General features: G+C 41.1%; 1 protein-coding gene across 1 annotated transcript in view; it reads left to right on the top strand.

The window, feature by feature from the left end:
- Positions 370-20,576, top strand: part of LOC110404825 (contactin-3-like) — a 129,188-nt gene continuing 108,981 nt past the window's right edge. Inside the window, exon 1 of the mRNA XM_021409550.1 lies at positions 370-574. Within this exon, the coding sequence (XP_021265225.1) occupies positions 561-574 (14 nt within the window). The 5' untranslated portion in view covers positions 370-560. The remainder of the gene's footprint in view (positions 575-20,576) is intronic.

The raw sequence follows: 20,576 nt of genomic DNA, 5'->3' as shown, positions 1-20,576 counted from the left end.
TGCCTGCTGCCCTGTATCTGGGCAAGAGAGCATTTTCTTTTAGCATGCAGCTGGGCTGCTGCTCCAACCCTCCCTTCATTAACGGCAACATCTGCAGCTTCTCTTTGCCAGTATCACCTTCCTGCTACCTTATTCCCTGCTCCCATCCTCTTTGGGCAGCATCCTGGTTCAGCACAGAGGCTGCCTGCATTGGGTTAGAGCCTGAGCAGCAAGAGCTGGGCAGGCAGTCGGGAGAGGACTGCTCCTAAACACACCACAGCTGTGGGAACAGCTGAGCAGGAGTGATCACATGGGTGTGCCCCAGTGCCTGATTAAGGGCTCCTGAGAAATAGAAAGGTGAAAATGAAGTTGGGATGTGATTGAAGACTGCTGTGTTGGGGCTGAGCAGACTTAGTGCTAAGCCACGTGGCAGGCTGAATTGGATCCTTCAGCAGTTTAGCACAAGACTTTCTGTGACAGCATGAGATAGTGGATTAAGGAATCTGATTTACCCACTTTGCTTTTGGTGAAGCAGTCATGGATATGCTTGTGTAACTTCAGGTGCCCAGCAAAACACAGAGATGCTTCTGACAAGGTGAGTCTGACTGAGGCAAAATGGATTTCTGAAGTTTATGTTGTTTGGTGTTTTTTTGTGGTTTTGGCCTTGTTTCAAAAGCTAACTATGCTATGTGCTTCATTGATCTCAGGAGCTCTTTGCAATCAGCTCAAATCTCTGCTAGTGTTGTTGGTGTATGCTCAAGCTTGGCCAAGTCTGTACTGTAGGAGCTGCCCTTGGCACGGCTGGTGGGCAGATCTGAGTATCTGGGCCTGGGGTGGGAGCCAGTGCTGGATCTGATCCGCCTCTGGCTTCTTTCCTTACCTGTTGCGTGGTGGGAGACACGCTATATCCTGTTGGTTTGGTATTATAGCTGTTTTATGACTTTTTATTTTGCATTGCCTTTATGCCTGTCTTGACCACAGGAAAAGAAACTGAGCAATGGTAGCATGTGAAGGGCCTCCAGAAGCACAGGTGGAGGGCTTCTGCTGAACTGAGGAGAATTTTAATTAGCTTTTCTTTCTGATATTTCTGGTACCGTGTATGTAAATGCCTGTCTGAGGAATCACACTGAGATCTCTCTGTAGTGACAGTGAACTCTCATCTTCTAAGGATGTGACACAGAGACAAAACACAAAGCAAAAATCAGCTGTCTGTTATCAGGTTGTTTTTTTTTTTTTTCCCCAGTCCTCTGGTAAGAGAAAGATAAACTGTACTTTAATGTGCTGTGGAGTGATAGGAGAGAGTGGTCATAATGAGCAGAAGGAGCTGTGCAGCTTCAGTGCCATGGGAGCGCTGCCCATGTTCATGGATGGTGCTGGAGAGCAGAGCCAGCCATCTCCTGCGGCACAGCTGCAGTTGTGTTATCTGCTCCAATCTTGAAAAATCTATTTTTTTTAAGTCTTGTTTTGTGGAGCTCAGCTACTCAGTAAATTCTGTCCTTTTACTCCTGTTTCTCTGTGTCATGTAGGCTTAAAAAATAAGTTATTGTATAGCCAATACAGCCATTAAAGGCTGCACAGCAGCAGGAAGTGAGCAAGGAGGATTAGGGGAACGTGAGAGTGGTATCAGCACAAGAAGGGCTATGCTGTTGTCTTCCTCTTTTTTGTCTTCTCTTCTCTTTACTGTCTCTTCAATCCTGAAAACTGTTTTCCATGACCAGAAGGCACTCTGTAATTTCCCAACCCAGTTGCATGGATAGTGGCTGAAGTGCTGGCTGGAGCCTGGAGATGGTGCTTGACGTTGTCCATGAGATCAGCATTTGTTTCTAACTACAAATCCCAGAGTTCTGTTGTGATTCTTTAGGATTTAACCAGCTTTTCTCTAAAATTTGACTTTGGAATCTCAGCCAATATTTTTAATTGTTACCAAGGTGATCGTGGCTATGTATTGCTGTTCCTTGGAGCAGTCTTTTCAACCTGGCTCCCAGTAAAGAAAAAAACCTTTGTTCCCATGATGTTCTGCAAACTGCACCTTTCCAGCCCAGAGATGTCCAGACATTCTCCCCTGCCCAGCAGCCGTGTGCACTACCAGAAGGGTAGCTATGAAACATTGGGTCAGCTGGTTTAATTGAGAAGGTTAATCATCTGCATCAATGCACCTTTAGCTTCAAGAACGTTATGTAGATTTTCTTACTACACACACACAAAAAAGAAATAGTTTGCAGAAACTAAACTGTATACATTTCTAACATACAGTGACAGTTTATATGAACTAGTAGCTCCAACCTCAGATAATTTCCCTGAGGAACAAGCAATATATGGGTTTTGTCTGTGCAGCAATGGGAATAAGTATGGGATGGATAAAATCACAACATACCGAACAGCTTATGAATTTACCTGGAAAATCTCTGTTGTAGGGTTGGCACAAGGATGGAAGTTTTTGTTAAGCCTTCGTATTATATGTGCTCCCTCATGGGGGCTCTCAGTTCTGGTGCTCTGTGTGCTGGAACAAGGCGAACAACTGAGTTATTGCATTAAGAATTCAAGGCCGGTTGCTCTGACGTTACTAGATCTGTATTGGATCCCATTCAGCACAGGTCTTCTCCACGGTTGTACGTATTTCAAAGTCATGAAATCCTCTTTTTTTTTTTCTCCTGAAACCAGGAAGCATTACTTAGGAGTTGAGCGGTGATGGGGTGTCCTGGACACGGGTTCACCCCAATTGGGGAAGCCTTTCTCAGCAGATTGTCCGAGGAACACAGACATGGAGGAACACGGGTTATTTCTCTGAGTGTGTGGGCATTCTTGTAGGAGATTTTTGAGGAGCCTTTGGTATTTCATAAACAGATGCATTTGTCCAGAAAAGCTTCAAACGTGTCTGACAAATTGGAACACCTTTTTCAGCATTCTGGAACTCCTCCTTTAGCAGCTGCTGTTTGGTGAGTGTCTGACAGTTAGAGGACCTCTGTCTTTATTTCAACCAAAGGTTCTTCCCGCTTTAGCTCAAGAGAGCCGTTCTCTGCTCTCCATGTGTTGGCCATCTGGATGGCAGCTGCCATACCCAGGCCTTACTTTTTGTCCATTATCTTACACATTACAATAAATATTTGCTGTATATTTGCCATTATTTTGCATATCTTCCCACATTTTACGACGTGAGTTTTCCATTGGCTGGGTCTTCACTGTAAACACATTAATCATCCTAAATTCTTCACGGATCTAATTGCTGGGTATACGCTATTTTGTGGAATTAATGTGTATTCAGATATAGAAGAGGGGGGGAAAAAAAAGTAAAAACGTTTAACTTTGATTAATTAAACTGTGTTAATTTAACAGATGGCGTGTTCTGACACCCACCAGGCTTAGGTTTAGATTTGTGATACTTTAAAGAGGGATCTCTGCCCCTATTATTATATAAATTCTGAATCTCTACACAGCCCACAGATGTTCAGCTCAGGCTGGTTTTTGTTTTGCTGGTTTGTTTTGTCTTCAGCTCATGGCTGGTAATGATTGATTCAGTTCCGGGTCTCGCAGAGGTTTTATATTGCTGCCTTATAAATTGAATCCTTGCTATGGAACCACGGTATTGTTGTTCTCAAGCAGATCTTGTTTTTAAGTAGCAGTATAGAAGAACTTGGTATCGAATCACCTTTCTACTAGTAAAGAATTAATTAGTCTAGGGAACCCCCACTATACTTTGATTATTCTGAGAAGAACCTTTAGAGAGTTCAGACAAATTACAAAATTAATTTAGAAAGATGCAAGACTTTACAGGTTTTCTAGCTGGACTCTCCTAACAGATGTTTTCTGCATGCTGCTCACATTGACCAATATCTATGCTTGTGTTCTGAAATACTGTGGGATAAATCATATTTTACTTATAGGTATATGCTTTTAATTATGTCCAATGTAGAAACAGCTGGTGTTGGACTTCTCTAGGGTGCTAATACATGAATACCCGTATTCCTTGTGGCCTGTGCAGCATTATTAAAAATGAGCATGTCCCCAGGTCTTATTTATTTCTAAGTCACTCCTACTTTTCCAGTTGCTGTAGAACCGTCTAGTAGCTGCCAATAATTGTGTGCTATCAAGACTATGCTTACACAGCCTGGAAATGCCAAAACACTCACCAGGGTTTCCAGGAAGCAGATTTGTAAGATGACATGTTCCTTGCATGTTTCCTGGCCCACCCTTGACTAACGGATTCATTACCCACTTGTGTGAATGTGACAGGAAAAATAATGAAAAAGCCTCATCGCAAGGGAGAACGTAAGGATAATGTAATGCATTTGCTTAAAACGATGGATTTGCAGTGAACAATGTTATACAAAGCAAAAATGCATCAGGGACTCTCTGGAGCTTGTAGCCACGAGCCTGCAAAGCTTTCTCTGTACTGACAGTGCTGTAGAGGGGCTGGTGTGTCCTGTTCCTTGCTTGTCCACGTGGGCACATCACTGCCTTGTTCCCCCTTACCTTCCTCCTCCCTTCCAGCCGGGCTCCCCCTGAACTGTCCCTGCTCTTGCAGAAACCTGTCTGTCAGCCCCTTTAATTAGTCCTCTTCTGCTCGTATGCTTCAGGCTGCTTCCCCTTGTTTTCAGCCTCTGAAAACTGGGTAGTGCTCTCAGTACCTCTCATGATACATAAATTATATAAGCAGTACCAGCTTCTTTCAAGATTTATGACATTGAGCTTGCTTTGAGCTCTTTGCGGAGTTTACAAATGACATAAACACAACAAAAGAGAGATTTGTGAGCTGGGTTGTGCAATGCTCTACACATGCTCCTTTATATTTCGGAGAACCCTTCAGGGCCCCCTTCTGTAAGCTGATCTTGTAGGTTGTATAGATCCTGTTGCAGGCAGCAAAGCTGCTGAAATGTAGACTAACCCTGTCCCCCAGAGCTGCTGAATTACTGCGAGTGGTTCCACAGACACAGCCCCGAGTACCGACCTCTGCGTTGAGACAAGCTAAGCTGTAACTCAAAAGCAAGGCAGCTTGCAAATCATCTGGGCTCAGCACCATGCAATAAAGTAGCAAATGTCACTTCTTTTACTTTTGAATTTCAACCAACGTTTTGTAACTTATGTTCTGAAATGAATACATTTATGTGCAATAGTGAGGGCCTTTATTTGTTTTTAGCTTATGTTGCTTTGGAAGGCATGTCACAGAACTAAAAATGTTTCCTTTATAAAGCAGATTTACGGCGGGGCAATGGGACTCTGGGCTGTGTTAGATAAGCTAAATTTATAGAAACAGGGAGGTGGAGAATGTAAATTTATGTATTCAGTTTAGAATTTGGTGATGTCTGTTGGTGAAGTTCAAAGGTTATTATGTTTAGTCTTGAAACCATCTGGTTCTTCCGTACTTGAGCCCTGGTAAGGAAGAAGTGGGGGGGAAAACCAGTTGGTTTTCCAACATTGGTGGGATGAGAGGGAAAATACATGCAATGAAGGAAAGACAGGGAGAAGGGATGGTGCTTCGCTGTTACCAAAACTAGGGCTTGTACCCAAGGCAGATCTTAAATAAGTGAGAAATTAATATTTTTAAGTAATCTAAAGAGAAATTATAATTATCCAAAATAAATAAGAAAGTGTTGTATAATGAAAGCTCAGAAATGATAAATAAAGATAAATGCTTAAAATTTTAGGTCAGTGAAGCAACAAGACTACTTAGGGTAGTTAGTCAGGAAGACTATAATAGAAACTACCTCAAAATTTCTTCTATTTTCTCTAAAGTAGCCATAAAACAGGAGCTAATAGTTCATATGATTCTGGGATAACCTTGGGAATTGTCATTTCTTGACCGAATCCCATTCCATGCAGATAGCTAAATCGTGCTGTGCTGGTGACAAGCCCTTGCAGCGCTGTGTTGCTGTTTTGAAAAGCATCCCTTGCAGGATGCGAGACTGACAGGGATGTTGTGACGGGTCTGTGAGAGGAGAAAATGAAACTGTAAAGACTTAATCTAACTCTTTAAAGGTGCTATTTTGCATTAGGTACTTAGGGAGGGAGTACATTTGAACCACTTCAGTGGTTTTGATTTTGTTTCTTATATCAATATGATTAATATTCCTTTATTTATCTTTACAAGGACACTGTTAAGTTGCTCGGGATTTAGAGAGAACACAGATCATGTCTCCCAGATGCGTGCACACCTTTTGAACCAGGATTGTGCTATGGGTCCGCATTTAAATCAGTTTTCCAATATTAGCTAGACATGTCAGGTCTCACAGAATGCTGGTGCATTCAGCAGTTGTGGCATTTGGGGGTTCTTTTTGTTGGGTTCTTTTTAATCAGCAAGAACATATTGAACACAGTAGTCTGTGCTGTGGCAATGTGGTTTTGAGCTAGGGAGACTTCATCGCTATATCACTGCACAGAAGCCTGGTTTTGAGCAGTTCTCTTAGTACAGCTATTATTTTGTTTTTGATATTTACATGGTATGGTCATGTAAGCCCATAAAACTTCCACAATACAGATATAAAACCCTTGATTGCTAAGCTTCCAAGCCAAGTTCCTGTTTGGCTAATGCATTCTGTCTATTTAAAATTCACGCTTCAGTTTCCAGTTGGTTGTTTGGGCTCTCCTTTGCTTTCTTGCACTGAGCCATCTGTGTGCATTTAAGCATCCCCTGTGCACCTCCCCCCAGGTGCAGCACCGGAGGGAACTCAGTGTGTTAAGTTAAACTCTGTGCCGTGCTATCTTGGCAGCCACAGCTCATGAAGTCATTCGGTCTGGTCCTGAGCCACAATGGGCTGTATTGCTCCCATTTCTCCTACTGCAAACCTTTTCCAGCCTCTTGCTTTAACTGACCTCTGAAGGCTTGACTTGGTAAGGAGCTTGCTTGCTTTTGGACCATCTCCACTTGTGTATTTTAATATTCCAGCAGAGTATGCTTAATGTGCATGTGAACTTTGCCATAAAAGCAATGCGCAGCTTAAATGTCCCATATAGTGTGGTGGAAAGGCCCCTCAGTACTCAGCTGGAGGAGGGAGACAAAAAGATACAGTTTTTTTCTTTTATCCTGAACTTCCTATAAAGCAGTCAGCAAGTGCTTTCCTCCATGTGATTCAATACATACAGAGGAGAAGTAAAATACAACATCTAATTCTTGCTGAGTATGTTACTGACGAATAGTTTCTGAAAAGCTCCAATGCATGATTGCAGGAAGAGAGTCTTGGAGCTGACACTAATTAGTGTTCTGACTACATGGTAAATCTGTAGGAGTAGTGTTTTTTTTCTTTCTTGTGTGCTGGTATTGCTCACTGGGTATGGAGGAGGAATCCTCCCATGTAAACTCTTCTGTATACTCTTCTTTATTGTAATTAACCCGAGTCAACAACACCGGTAAGAATCTGCTCGATCCACTCCTTGCATGCTTAACTTTATTAATGTTGTCATGATTTGAAGTCCTTTTTAAACAGAAGATAATTAACCAGAAAACAAATACAGCTAGAAATCACAGTGCTCTGCCCCTGTTACCCAGCAGCCCCTGTTGGCCATCTGAAAGCTGCATCCCAACACTGGCCTTCGAGTCTTCTGCTGCAGAACACAGTTCCCTCCCTGTTCTGCATCTCCAGCAACTTCCTTAGTACTGAATGAGATGCCCACAATAAAGGTCTTGCTCCTCCAGCTACAGAGATAAGCAGACTCATATTCTTAGATTAGATTAAAGCCAGCAAGCTAGCTCAGATATATTAGATAGTTAATAAGGATGTAATTCTTCATATATAAGCTTCATTTGTGTTAAAAATTTGCTTGAAATGTTCTCTAATAGTAGAATCTGTCTGGCAATCAAAGTGCTACAGTGTTTAAAGCTTTTAGTGTATGTAATTCACTGGTTTTCAAGTTCTTATTTTAAAAAAAGATTTAAATGAGGAATAGAAAATCATACACACCATTCATTTAATAACAAGTTTAGAAACGTAGTCTGAAACACAGCATCACGTATTTTGCCTCAGTAATAACAGGTGTGACACTGTCAGTGTCCTCTTCTGTGATACCTGCGGAAGCAAGATATCCAGTGACATTCAGAGCCAACTGTCAGCTCTCCTTTCCAGGACAGATACTTGGTACCTACTTTGACAGAATTTCTATAAATACGTAAATTTATGCATGAAAGAAATGTGCAGTAAGATGCCAAAAAAAAAAAATTAAGAAAACTTTAAAGCAGAGAGGGAAGAATGACAAGCAGACCAGGAAAAGCCACTGGTAATAGTTTAGCAACCAGCTTATTGCTGGAGGAAGTTCCTAATCTCTGTTCTCAACAGAGGCATTCAGAATGAGCCTCACACCTTGGGACGTACAGCAGAGCAGGTCAGTGGGGAGAATGAGGGCCGGCTGTCTATTTGAGCAATGGAGATGGCTTTTATTGGTACTTCTTTAATTCTCATATTACCTTAATGTATGCAACATGCAAATGCTTCTGTGACAATAAGGAAGCTACTGAGAGGTTGCCAGCAGTATCTGGAGGTGGTGGTCCTGCTGGAGCTGCTGCTCTGTGCTGCAATAGACCCTGGCCTTTTGTAAATGGATCCATAACTGGATGGAAAACTATCACAAGGCTGTTGGGGGAAGAAAATACAATTGTGAAACATGTGAAATTGTCCCTGAAGTTTTGCTTTGTTCAGTTGAGGTTCATTTAAGGAAAAGAATAATGGGGGGGAGGGAGTATAATTAACGGCTACAAAATAGTTTATTTAAATCCAGGCAAGCCAAGAAATAACTGACGAAGAGAAAATAAAAGTTGGATTATTGTATGATCACTACTTTGGAGCAAGGTAAAAGTGCAGTTAACAGTGCCATTGCTAACTATCTGAAGGCTCATTTTGTGTCTTTTGCTGTGAACAAAACCCTTGAAAGGCAATTCAGATGCCTGATACAGGAGACAATCATATTATAATTTCATCTGTAGGCTCAGTTAATAGCTTGCAATGATTGTATGTAACTCTACAGTGATGAGAATGCTTGCACAGTGTATACAGCCATCATAAACCCCAGGCTGGAAGTGGAGGTTGGTTTGCAGTTCGAAAATGGTAACTTTTATTTGCTAAAGTGTCAAGAACAATGCCATTTATGAAATCTATCCTGTCTGCAGAAATGGTCTTGTGGCTGCTGTGTGCTTTTGGGGAGCCTGAGGAGAGCTTGGGGGGAAAAAATGGGAGAATGTATTTAGTGTCACTGGCACGCAGGATTGAATTCTGTCAGGTTTAAATGCTGTTACTGCTTCTTAAAGAGAATATTTCTCTAGAGATATATAAATAAAGAGAACACCTCAGTGAGTGCAAGGACAACATGAAATTTTTAGTCAGCCAAGGAGCTAAGATAAAAACAAATTACTCATTTGTAATATTCATAGCTAAAATAAAGTAGTTCTTAAAAACCGTGTGGACAAATTCCTAAAAATGAAAGCAACAAATGCTGAAAACATTTATTCAATATGCTATGTCAGAAAACTTTTCGGAGACTGAATGCATGTAGGTGGGTTGATGTGGAAGATAACTGTTCTCTATTCTGAGCTTCCCCATAGCAAAAACACCAGTGAAATAGAAATAGACCAACAACAGCCGACTTTTTCTTTTTATAGATAGATTTGGTTTGGAGCACAAATTGTGCAAATATCCATAAACACATGATGTCGTTTGGATAACTGTAATGAATAACAGCACTGATATGTAAGCACAAACATACTCTGAAAAACCTATTTGCCTATTTTGGCACATAGACTACACAAATGAAACAGGTGTGTGCCCATCCCTTATCCAAACTTAATATTTCTTCCATGAAAATGAGGTCTATGTTCTCTAACACAGCAAATAGGAATCTTATCTTCACCCAGCAGTCATCTCTTCCTCCCATCTCTGTTTTTATGAAGCTGTTCTTTCATCAGAGTGGAGGCAATGGAATATGTCAAAAAGAGGACTGGAGCCCAAAAGGTCCTGCTGTAAGTCCCGTTGCTCAGTGTTATAGCATCAATATGGAACAAAATTTCTTTTTAAAATCTTTTATTATTATTAGGAAGATCAGAGCATTGGAAGTCTCTTGGTGTTGTCAGTGCTCAATCCCATTGAATGGACCCTACAGACTTCTCTAATTATTCACAAAACATTTTGAGCAGATGTCCATAAAATGAATTATCTGCTGTCTGCCAAAAACTACTTCTGGCAGGCAGCATATCAGGTAAATAAAAAGAGAGGTTGAAAACATGAATAAAACATGAATAGAAGAGCTTAGGGCATTTTGATCCTCATAAATTCAGCATCACCAGTGGAATCTATAGAGGTGTAGTAGGGAACCTCCTGTATGAAAATATGAAAAAAGGAGTCAACTTTGGAGGAAACGCTCTTTGCAAGCATTTCTTCCTCTTGGTGGAAGCACTGCTGTGCTGGGTAGCAGACAACACTTTCAGACATGGGATGGCAGTAGTTTTCAGCTCCTGCCATTGGACACCGAGAGTCTGAACTTCCAGCATCAATCTGAGTCCTGTAAGTCACAAGGGCCAGCAGCTTGGGTCCCTAAACTTAGTAAAGGTTGCAAAATGCTGTAATTCTTCCTATTCTGTCACTGGCAAGGGTATCCTTATGTAATTTAGCCTTGGTTTCAGTAACCAATTAAAAAACTAAATCTCCTGAGTGTAATGCTTTCCTAATTAAGGCAAGCTGTTTTATGTTGTTAGGCTCACAAAAATGTAGCATCCACCTTATGAACAAGTTGAACATTGCAATTACTAAAAATCTGTGAATAGAAATGATATTAAAGAGGGGTATTTAAAGGAATCAAACTTATGTTAGCATGTGAAGTTCTTAGATGGCATGATTACAGGCAGGTTCTTTTGGTTTTATTCTGCGTATAAAGTATCACACATTTGAGAGGAAGGCAGTTTCCAAAGACTTAGTATCAAGTTAAAACATACTGTGTTCTGTACTGCTTCACAGAATAATAAAATCATTACAGTACTTCAGTACTTGTCCTACATCCAAATCAAAATCTTGTCACGTTGGATGAAATGCACTGTTTTTCTGTTCGGAAGAGAAAACCCTCTTTTGTGGGAGGTTCATTAGCAAAGAAAGTAAATATAAGCATAAAGCAATACGAATGAGTAATTCTGGCACATGGGAAAAGTTTCCACATAGTGGAAGAAGAAAGTGTGAGAGGACAGAATGATTCAAATACCGTGATTAAAAGAAAGAACTGGTAGGCAGGTAACTTCATAAATAACAAATCAGACGTGGTAACGATGGCGTCATTAAAAGCAGTGATAAATTAATGCCAAGCAGAAGTCTGTTTCTTTGCAATACTTCTGACCTATTCAGTGGAGCCATTGTAGTTACTAATTCATACAGGATTATACATAATTGGGATGTGCAATTATAACAGTTGGGGTTCAGAAATGACAACGTTCTCTTTCCTTCAGGGATCTGTAATTTATTCCATCACCTTGAACTTGCGTTATACAATATGCCAAAATAAAATTTGCAAACGTTCTCCTAAATCCTGCTATCTTTGGTTCATACTGTATATGTAAAGGGAACATGTTGAGAAGATTAAAAATATGGGAAAGAATTACCATTTTAATACTTGTCCATAAGGAGACAATAGAAGGTTTTCAGCCTCAGTAAATCCACTTTAATTTATGTAAATAGTTCAGGCAAAATGGTTCTTCTGCATTGTCTTCGTGAAAGCAATAGCAGCAAGAAAGGGCTAGAAAGGTCAAGTTGCATTTATTTACCAAAAATGGATCGGGTGTAAGTCAAGACAGATAGTATGAAAAATCACGGGGGTTGGGTTTTGTGGGGATGGCTTCCCATTCTTATGCCAACAAAATGTTTCCTTATGGCATTAATTCACATGAAGCCTTATGCAAAAACTGCTAGGAGAAATATCCATGCTTGCAGAAGTGTGGCTGATGCTGTTTCCCTGAGCTTTGAAATTTCTTAGCTTAGAGACCGATCTTAAATTTGACTAATGGTTTTGCTCTTTGTGTTGTCTCTTCAAGCTACTGAGATATTCTTTTCTTCAAACACTTATTATCCCAATAATCTATTTATACAGAATAAATAAAGCGTTGCCATGGGCAACCTGAAGCTCTCAAAAGGAGGCTTCCTAAAATAGGAATTTCTGGAGCAGAGAATGGCTCGTACAGGTTCGGTTCTTTCCAACTGTTCCTTTGTCGTTGCCTTTGCTCATGGCACTCCTCCCTGCACGATTCAAGGGAGGAGCTCTTTTTATGTAGGTCTTCTGCTGCTATTAAAGGAGCAGAAACTGGAAAAATGGCTTGCTAGGGTGTTCCCTGAATGTTACAGAAGTTGGGCAAGAGCCATGTGAGCAGGAACATGAGAATCCAACTTGCATGAGAAGGTAAACTCTACAGCGTTAGCTTGTTTATGAGGATGTTCAAATACACTGGAGAGTTTTGTATGGGAGTATTCTAGCTATGGGGTTACACAGCTATCATAAAGGGAAGAGAATAGGAGGAGGATGATCTGGCCAACTTGTTGGAAAATAGAGGAGGAGGAAGATTTTGTTTGTTTTTTCCCTAATAGCTTTATTTTCAGTACAACATTGCAGATGTTACTTTGTGCTTGAATGGTCTCAGCTACAGAGCTTACAGGTAAGCACATCTATGTGCTTTTCCAGGGTTAGGAGGGGATACTAGTGTATGTAATACGTGACATTACTGTCTTCTGACGCTACAATGAGCAGTACTCTTTTTACATGAGGACGAAGGAGGCAATGGGGTACCTTCCTTCTAAGTCATGCAGGATTCCTCATGTGGGACCTGCCCGCCTTTAGTTTTGTTTCATTACTTTCTATCCTCCTACAAAGACTACTTGGCTATGCTGTAAGCCCAGTGCAAGGACACGGCTTGTGCTGCTGTGCTTTCTGTGTGTCAAAAACCAAAGGTGTCAACTGTTATGTCACTGGCTTGCCACTTTTTTGCTCCCTCTGAATTCAGTTTACAATGAAATGCTTTGGAACAAAGCCAAAGATAACCTTGAATGTCAGAAATTGTATTTTTGAAGTGATTCTGGATGCACGGGCAGCCAAAGAAGTTCAGTACCGCTTCAAAGTCATGATGCAAGTATTGTAATGCAGATTGCATCGATTTGCTACCCAGTTACTGACAGCCAGCAGGAATTTTTTTGAAGATTCTCCACAGTACCTGAAGAATAAAAAGTTCTCTACATCTAAAAAAAAAAAAAAAGTATTCTCATGCAGATAATCCATCCTAAAAATAGTATGCATGTTATACGTGTAAGGTAAAACTCAATTTTGTATATTTTAGGACCATGGCATGATTCAGCTTATAGCACAAACAAAGTTTACACTTAAGCATATACGTAATGCTATTGTCTCTGGTGCATGCTTAAGTGCTTCCTGGTTACTCTTTACTAATTAATTTATTATAGAGAAGCAACGGCAATGCTGACTTGCTATTTAATGATAGTAAGGTTGCTCTAGTTCCGAACTATCCTTATGTAGGACCGGTGTGCAGGTGTATGATGAATGAGAGTTGACAAGCTTCTACAATGAATACTTGAAATACCAAAGCAATGGCTACTGAAGCATAAAAGAAATACTGTACCTGGCCATAATTCAAACTAGCGCTCCATTTACAAATGTAATAAGAGTAATAGAAAAGATTAACTTTCATAGGAAATTAGTTTGTGTGTATAAATGCACATATTTTTTTTTTACAGAGTTCAGTTTATTCCAGGCTTTATATTTCTACACCAAAGTTATCTGTATGATTTCAGGTTGCAGCACCGTTTGGTAATGCTATGGAATTCTGTACACAGTGTTTATAAGGCTGCTTTCTGCTGGGGACTTGGGTTTCGCAGTAATATCTGCCTTTCAGGCTTAACCATAATACAAGCAGTGTAAATTGCAGTGCGTGCTCATATCCTTACTGCTGTAAAGCCTTTGGGGCTGTGCCTGGACAATAGCTGTAGTAATATGCAGAAGTTTGCATGCAAAAGGAATGTTCTCCAAAATCTGGTTCTATATGGAAGTGACTTAGATGCAATTCACTGTTTGTTCAGTACCATAACATGAGCTGTCCTCCCTAGCTGTTCATTATATGAGGACTAAGTGATGTAACATGCAGCCTTCCCACAAACAGCGTGATTCAATGCGCAAAAGAATTGCTTGCATAGCAAAAGATGTTTCGCTTTCTCAGGCTACAGAAACAAGGTCAAGGAGAGCTCGCCCTTAGGATCCACTTCCATCCTGTTACCCTGGACTCAAGCTGAACTGATATGCCAGGACAGGGGTGGAAACTAAGGCTCACATGTTCAGGCTCCCTGGGCAGTGCTGCAGCCCTTGGGGCTTCGTTTCTTCCTGGCCAAACCCCACAGCTTTATCACTCGATCAAAAGGGACAAACAAACCAGCCCACCGAAACAAGATCAGTGAAGAAACCATATTGTTCAAATGATACTTAATCCAATATAGTAAAATGTGATTATGAAATGAAAAGAGAGAAAACTAAATCTTTGTTCTGCTTCTTCCTTCCTCTCGACTTCTGCTCCGTGTTTGAATTCCACAGAGTGGTTTAAAATAACCCTCATTAAAAAGTTGCTATCAATCGTATCTCCAACAGCTTCATTATTTTTGTGGTCATAGCCTGTCAAAGCTGGAGCAAAACACTGTGCGAAATCCCCTTTGTTTCTCGCTGCAGATCCAGGAGCACAAAATACAGTTTGCACCAGCTATAATTGCTGCCTTGGATTTCAATTGGCCACTTCCTAGCTTTATTCGCAAGACAGCTTTATTGCATTTTGAGATCTGATTATTAACTGTCATGAAAGCCTTGCTGCCAAGGAGGACTGACATCCCCAATGCTAAACACGGGGAAGCTGTCATCCGAAGATGACATAGTTCCCGTGCTCAAATATCACAGCTGTTTATAATGCCACCGTGGTGGTCCATGGCCACATCAACGCTAAGAGATGTCGGAGCCTTGTCTGGTGCTGCATGGCCATGCACCTGCTGGCGAGGTGCCGGAGTGCATCCTTGGCGTAGGTTTAACTAGCTGCTGGCAGAAGAAATGTTAGGGCTGCATTTTCCATCCAACATGCTTCGCAGGAGCTTGCTTGATTTCATGTGTTCAACTTATAGCTATGTGTGTCGACAGCCTTTGTCAGTGTGAGGAGTATTTTGCCTTTCATCGTGTAGTCCATTTAGGACCACAAAAAAAAAATACTACCAGTTAAAATAGTTAGCTATTTCCTCAGAGTTTCAAATTGTTTTGTACAAATCTTCGTCTTCAGAATTTTCCGTTTTCTTCAAGAAGCCCTTGACTATCCATGACCTCAACATTTTCAAGTTGTATCTGTGTATATCTCTGTGTATGTGCGTATATCTCTATACATACACAAATATAAATACATCTACTTCTTAAAATTGCATATAAAGATGATATTTGTGTTTTGGCTTAACCCTACTGAAAAGAGTGGGTGCAACAAAATTTGTGTCACTTGCTTAAGGCTTGGTACCTTTCCTGGAAGGCTTTCTTATATGTCTGTTCCTTGTACTGCTCGTAGTAGGCACTCTGTTTTTTTTTCCCAAATGGCTCCAGAGATAACTATTTGGAGAATAATTTTCATCTTTGAGGACAAAGACATTGCAACAGGGTTGGGTCCTCTACCTAACTGCAAACCTGAATATTTCATTTCCCTATATATTTGCTGTCATTCAGCTCTGCTGTAAACTATTCTGCGTACTCCAAGTAAGCTTTGTATGGTTGAGGTGTCTTTCAAAACCCATAGATCTGAGCTTGCAAGTCTCCTGGTTCTGTAAGTCCAGCTCAGCTCCTGTGTGTTGAGCACATACATGACTTACACTCTCAGCTGGAGGTCCTTAACGTGATGTACCACATCTACAACCCTAACAGAGCTCTCCGCTGTAATGGGTTGGGGGAAATGAGGGAAAACATTATGGCTAACCTTTATCCTCAGAGTTAATGCTCTTAGTACATACTTATTAAGGCAAGGGAGGATATTACCAGAAACATTTATCCAGTAGTAGAGGTTTTTATTCCATTAACTAACTCCTAGATTTCAGAGCTCTTGCAATTGAATTGGAAGTAGTGGAGTCTAAGAGAAATGATTATAAACATGAGTACACAGGCAATATACTGATATTTAGTAGAATTACAACTGTTTTGGACGAGTAAGTAAACCAACACAAGAAGAGAGAATCCAAATTAACTTTCAATGGAACATGTGAAAAAGTTAATGAGGAAATTTTGAGAAAAGCTATCAAGGGTTTAATCTGAATATCGTTGGTAGATGCATAAATAAATGAAGGAAGAACAGATTGCTGTCTAGAACTTAAAACCACCTGTAACCCTCTGTGTGTTTTGGTTGTTTTGTTTTATCAAGGAAAAAGAATTTAATGTCTGAAGTCAAAGTTAGACTCAATCAATATGTTCAGGGCTCTTGAGAAATTTTGAAAATAGTTTCCTACTTGTAGTGATTTAGGGCAGTCAGGCATGTAAAAAGATCGATTTGGTTGTGAGAAATCAATGACCTCCCCTGCTAAGATTCCCAGCAAAATGAGAACTTGCCAATTACAATGGGAGTTTTGATAAGGCCAGCAGGAGAAGGATGCTCCAGACTCCAAGAAACAGCGCTGCAATGTAATAGCTATTATTTTTTTTGTGCCGTTAGGGTTTAAGACCGGGGCAAAGAATGATATTCTGAACATCTTATCTCAAAACTCCACAATCTCTCTCTCGTGGCAGATTAGCAGTGCTGATACAAAGCAAATAAGCAGAGCTTACACATGCATGTGATAATCACTCTCCATCTACTGGTGATGTCTGCAGACCTCTCTGCTCAGCGGGTAACTGCAATGCTCCTTCGCTGCAGCCTTTCAAACCTCTCACCAAAACTCCCTTTGGCCATAATGCCACGTGAAATACGTTGGATGTGTCTGCTTATGCTGTGAAACCACTATTTAACAGGAGTATTGGTACTTTCTTGTTCTTTCAGCACTGTGGTCTGTCCTGTGCAGTGCTAAGCATTGCTATGTGCCACCTACTAAAATGCCTGCTGAGAGGATGTTCCAAAGCTGGGTACGAAGCACTGGGACCTCAGTGCAACCAGAGGCAGAGCAGTGTCTGGGAACTGAGGACCCACCCACCCCCAAAAACCTGACTGCTGTGGCTTTGTGCAGGTACTCGGTGATTCATCCAGAAGGAAAAGTCCATTCCTTCATTCTTTTGCCTTCTGCGAGCAGTGTTTTAGAGGAAAGCCAAATAGCTGTGCCTACAGGATCTCACAGAGATTCCTAAAAGCTGATAATAAGGTTTGACAGTCATGTCATAATTGTTAACAATGGTATTGGAGATATGCCAGCAACCTCACACTCTTGCTGCTTCTCTGGTTGAGAGGAATCGCTTTATAGCTCTAAGTCTGCAAACCAAATTTGACATAGAGGGGCATTTCTCACAAAGGGAAATACAAAGCAGTGCATCGTATTGTGCCAGCTTACACAATAGCTTTTAGGATAAAGTAATGAAGAAGAAGAGACTTCAGTGAGACTTCATTACCGTTTGCTTCTTTTGTTCTCCATACATACAAATATATTATACAGCTAAAAAAGCTTTTAGGAGCATGGTAGAACAGCCTGATGAAAGGTTTGGCAGCAGGCATTTGGTATGGTCTGCTTATTTACCACCAGTAAAGCCAGGAGCGATTGATACAAGTTTGCTGATGAAATCTTACCCTTTGAAAAGCCATTGTTTATTCTCTGCTGCCAGCACCATGCGGAGAAAAGTTTCTGAAAGTGTAGTTTGGGGCTGTTTGTACTCCTCTCCTGTACTGCCATTTGTCCTGGTTAACATGCACCCAATAATGTAGCTGTCAGAATAAATCACAGCAAACGATACCTTTTCGTATGGGTGTCACGAATTTCAAAGCTCAAGGCTCTGGGATTTTTCAGGCCAAAGGAGAAGGCTAGTTCCTTCTGAAATTTGTTGACCCTCAGACAGCCATAACTCCTAGCAGCGTTCACTGAAAAAGGAATCAAAATACAAATCAATGCTATAAAAAGTGACGTATGAGAACAATGTCCTTTTTGCCTCTATTTATAATGCCTTTTCAATGGCTTTATGAGAACTCATATGAGCAAGCCCATGCAGATTTCTGCAGAATTTGTTAATGATTATAGACTGTTGCTTACCTTATCGTGGAAGCTGTCAGTAGACATAATTAATGGATTTTTTTCCCTTGTCACGTGGATTTTGATTAGCAGTTTATGAGGTCACACTCCAAATCCCCAGGGGTCTTAGCAGAATTCTGGAAAATATATTATGCATATGCTTATGCTTTCTCCTAAACTTGGATAATTTCTAGTCAAGAATTATTACATCAATTTCACAGCACTGCAGATAGAGTCCTGACCACTCCAATTATCTGTCTACTCCCAAATATAGCAGCAGTAACTTCAAGCCATCATAAAAAAGTTTATTAATTTAGCTCCACTGAGAGCCGACCGTTTTACTGCAGTGCAACAGAAAGCTATCTACCACCGTGTAAGAAACCCTTAGCTATTTTTTCTCTAAGCTTGGCTCTCTGAAAGGACTTTCTAAAATTTGCAAGTATGAATAGTGGGACCTATACAGAATCTGCATGAAAGCCTGCCTAAATCCCTGCAAGAACAAACAGGCGTTTAAGGCTAGAAGCTGATATTTTCTTAGTCTCGAAACCGTGCTGGTTGGCTGGGAACTGCAGCAGAGTTTAGCTCTCCTTTTCTCATAATTTCTAAGGGCTTTGAGTTTGTTTGTTCACACACTTATTGGTATGTGCTGTTTACCCTTTGAGCAAGTTTTTGCCAGTAACTCTGATAGCAGTAGCAGAGTATAAACTTCCAAGTTCACTCTTAACCACATTCTTCCCAAGACTTCTCCATCTCAGTATCCTGAGCACTAAATGCACCTGTCTTTCAGGCCAAGTCCAGCACCAACACTGGTTGGCATTCCATTGTGCTCCCAGACCATACAGTCAGCTGGGATGCCAAGCAGCCTGGTAGAAAGGATCAGGTGGCAGTGAGAAGGGATGCCACCAAACAGCTAAATCTCAGCATCAGATGGCCAACGCACCACAGAGTCTTCCTATGTAGAGAGGCTTCAAGCACCCAGATGAACTGCTGCAGGTCCAAGCTTGAGCCAGGGGTAAGTAAGGGGAGAGGAAACTCCTTGCCTAGGCAAAATGGGATGCTCACCCCAAGGGGAGCAAGCACCAGAGGCAGGGAATGCTCTCCAAAGGTCTACCTGGACCGAGCTGCCTCCAGAGCGGTATTCATTCCGCACCTTTCATATCCCAGAAATCCCACAGGGATTTTCTTTCCTTTGGCAAAAAGGCCTGGGTTTGGAATGCGATATCCTCTTTTGAGAAGATTGTTTTGTTGACAGCAAGAATGATATTTTTCTGCTAGGTATGTACTGACCGAAGTGTTAAAGTAAAACTAAATTCCCTAGATTATGGAAAGTTGGCTGCAGCAGCAGAAACAGCCATTAAAACTAAGCTTTCTTTACAATCTGATCCCCACTAGTTATCTCAGATGTGGAGGTTCTGATGTGCTCTTTGAAAACATTAGCTCTCATGAGTATAGAGATGCAATTATACCAGTAGCTTTTCACTTTTTGCTGGTCCAGCATCTGAAATCTGAAATTCAAAGTCTGTCTTTGAATTACGTAAGACCACTGCCAAAAGTGGCAGCTCCTCTGCTGCAGCTTTGTCACTTATGCCCAGACCATGGGGAGCAATCCTGGAGCGTGATGCAGGATTGCTGTACCCAGAGCAGGGCTCTTGGGATCTGTGGATCACCTGAATGTGCCTGCTGAGGGTGTGGAGCCTCATGTAGTGAACGTTGACTCATGAAAGGCAGGTTGGGTTTCCCCTACTTCTGTCAGAGGTTATGCATGAACCAGCCCAGCAGTCAGAGAAACAGAAGACAAAAGCACTGACCCAAATTATCTGCTGAAAGGTGGAAGAGGAAAACAAGCAACTCTTGTCTGTCACTCCCAACACTGCCAAAACTGACTTGAGAGAGATGCATACCGGAGCGCGTTGCCCAGGGTAGAGGCCATGCTCCATTTCACATTAATATCAAACTTATTTTGAGAAGTCAGAAGGTCTTCCTCTGAAGTGAAGATGAGCTGTTGCAGTGCATGGACTATTACTAGTGCAGGTGTTCCAGGTTATGAAAGTGCAGAGACAGATTCCTGGTGTTTAAGTAAAAATACTAGTGACAAGGCAAAATGGAAACTAGAGGGGGGTGAAAACAAACACGTAATAAGGAGCTGATGTGAAGTAACTCTCTGAAAGCTGCTTTAAAGCCACTTCAGTCAGTGAGTTTTCATTTTCCACTTGTTTCAGTAAGCTTTTAATCAGGGCAATAAAGGAGAGACAAAAATAGACAAATGGAAATCAGAGAGGTGTAATCAAAATGTATACGTTAATTTGGAAATGGGACATAGGATGGACTTTTTACCTTACACAATGACTAATTTTGATGCTTTTGAAGATGCTTCGAACAACAATCACACTTTAATTAGCAGAGAACGTAATCTAATAGGCTTTGCAGATTTCTGTA

The sequence above is a fragment of the Numida meleagris genome, chromosome 11, assembly GCF_002078875.1.
Source record: "Numida meleagris isolate 19003 breed g44 Domestic line chromosome 11, NumMel1.0, whole genome shotgun sequence".
NCBI classification, from domain to species: Eukaryota; Metazoa; Chordata; class Aves; order Galliformes; family Numididae; genus Numida; species Numida meleagris.
Note: the sequence above shows the minus strand (reverse complement) of the source record. Positions and strands in the feature narration are given on the sequence as shown.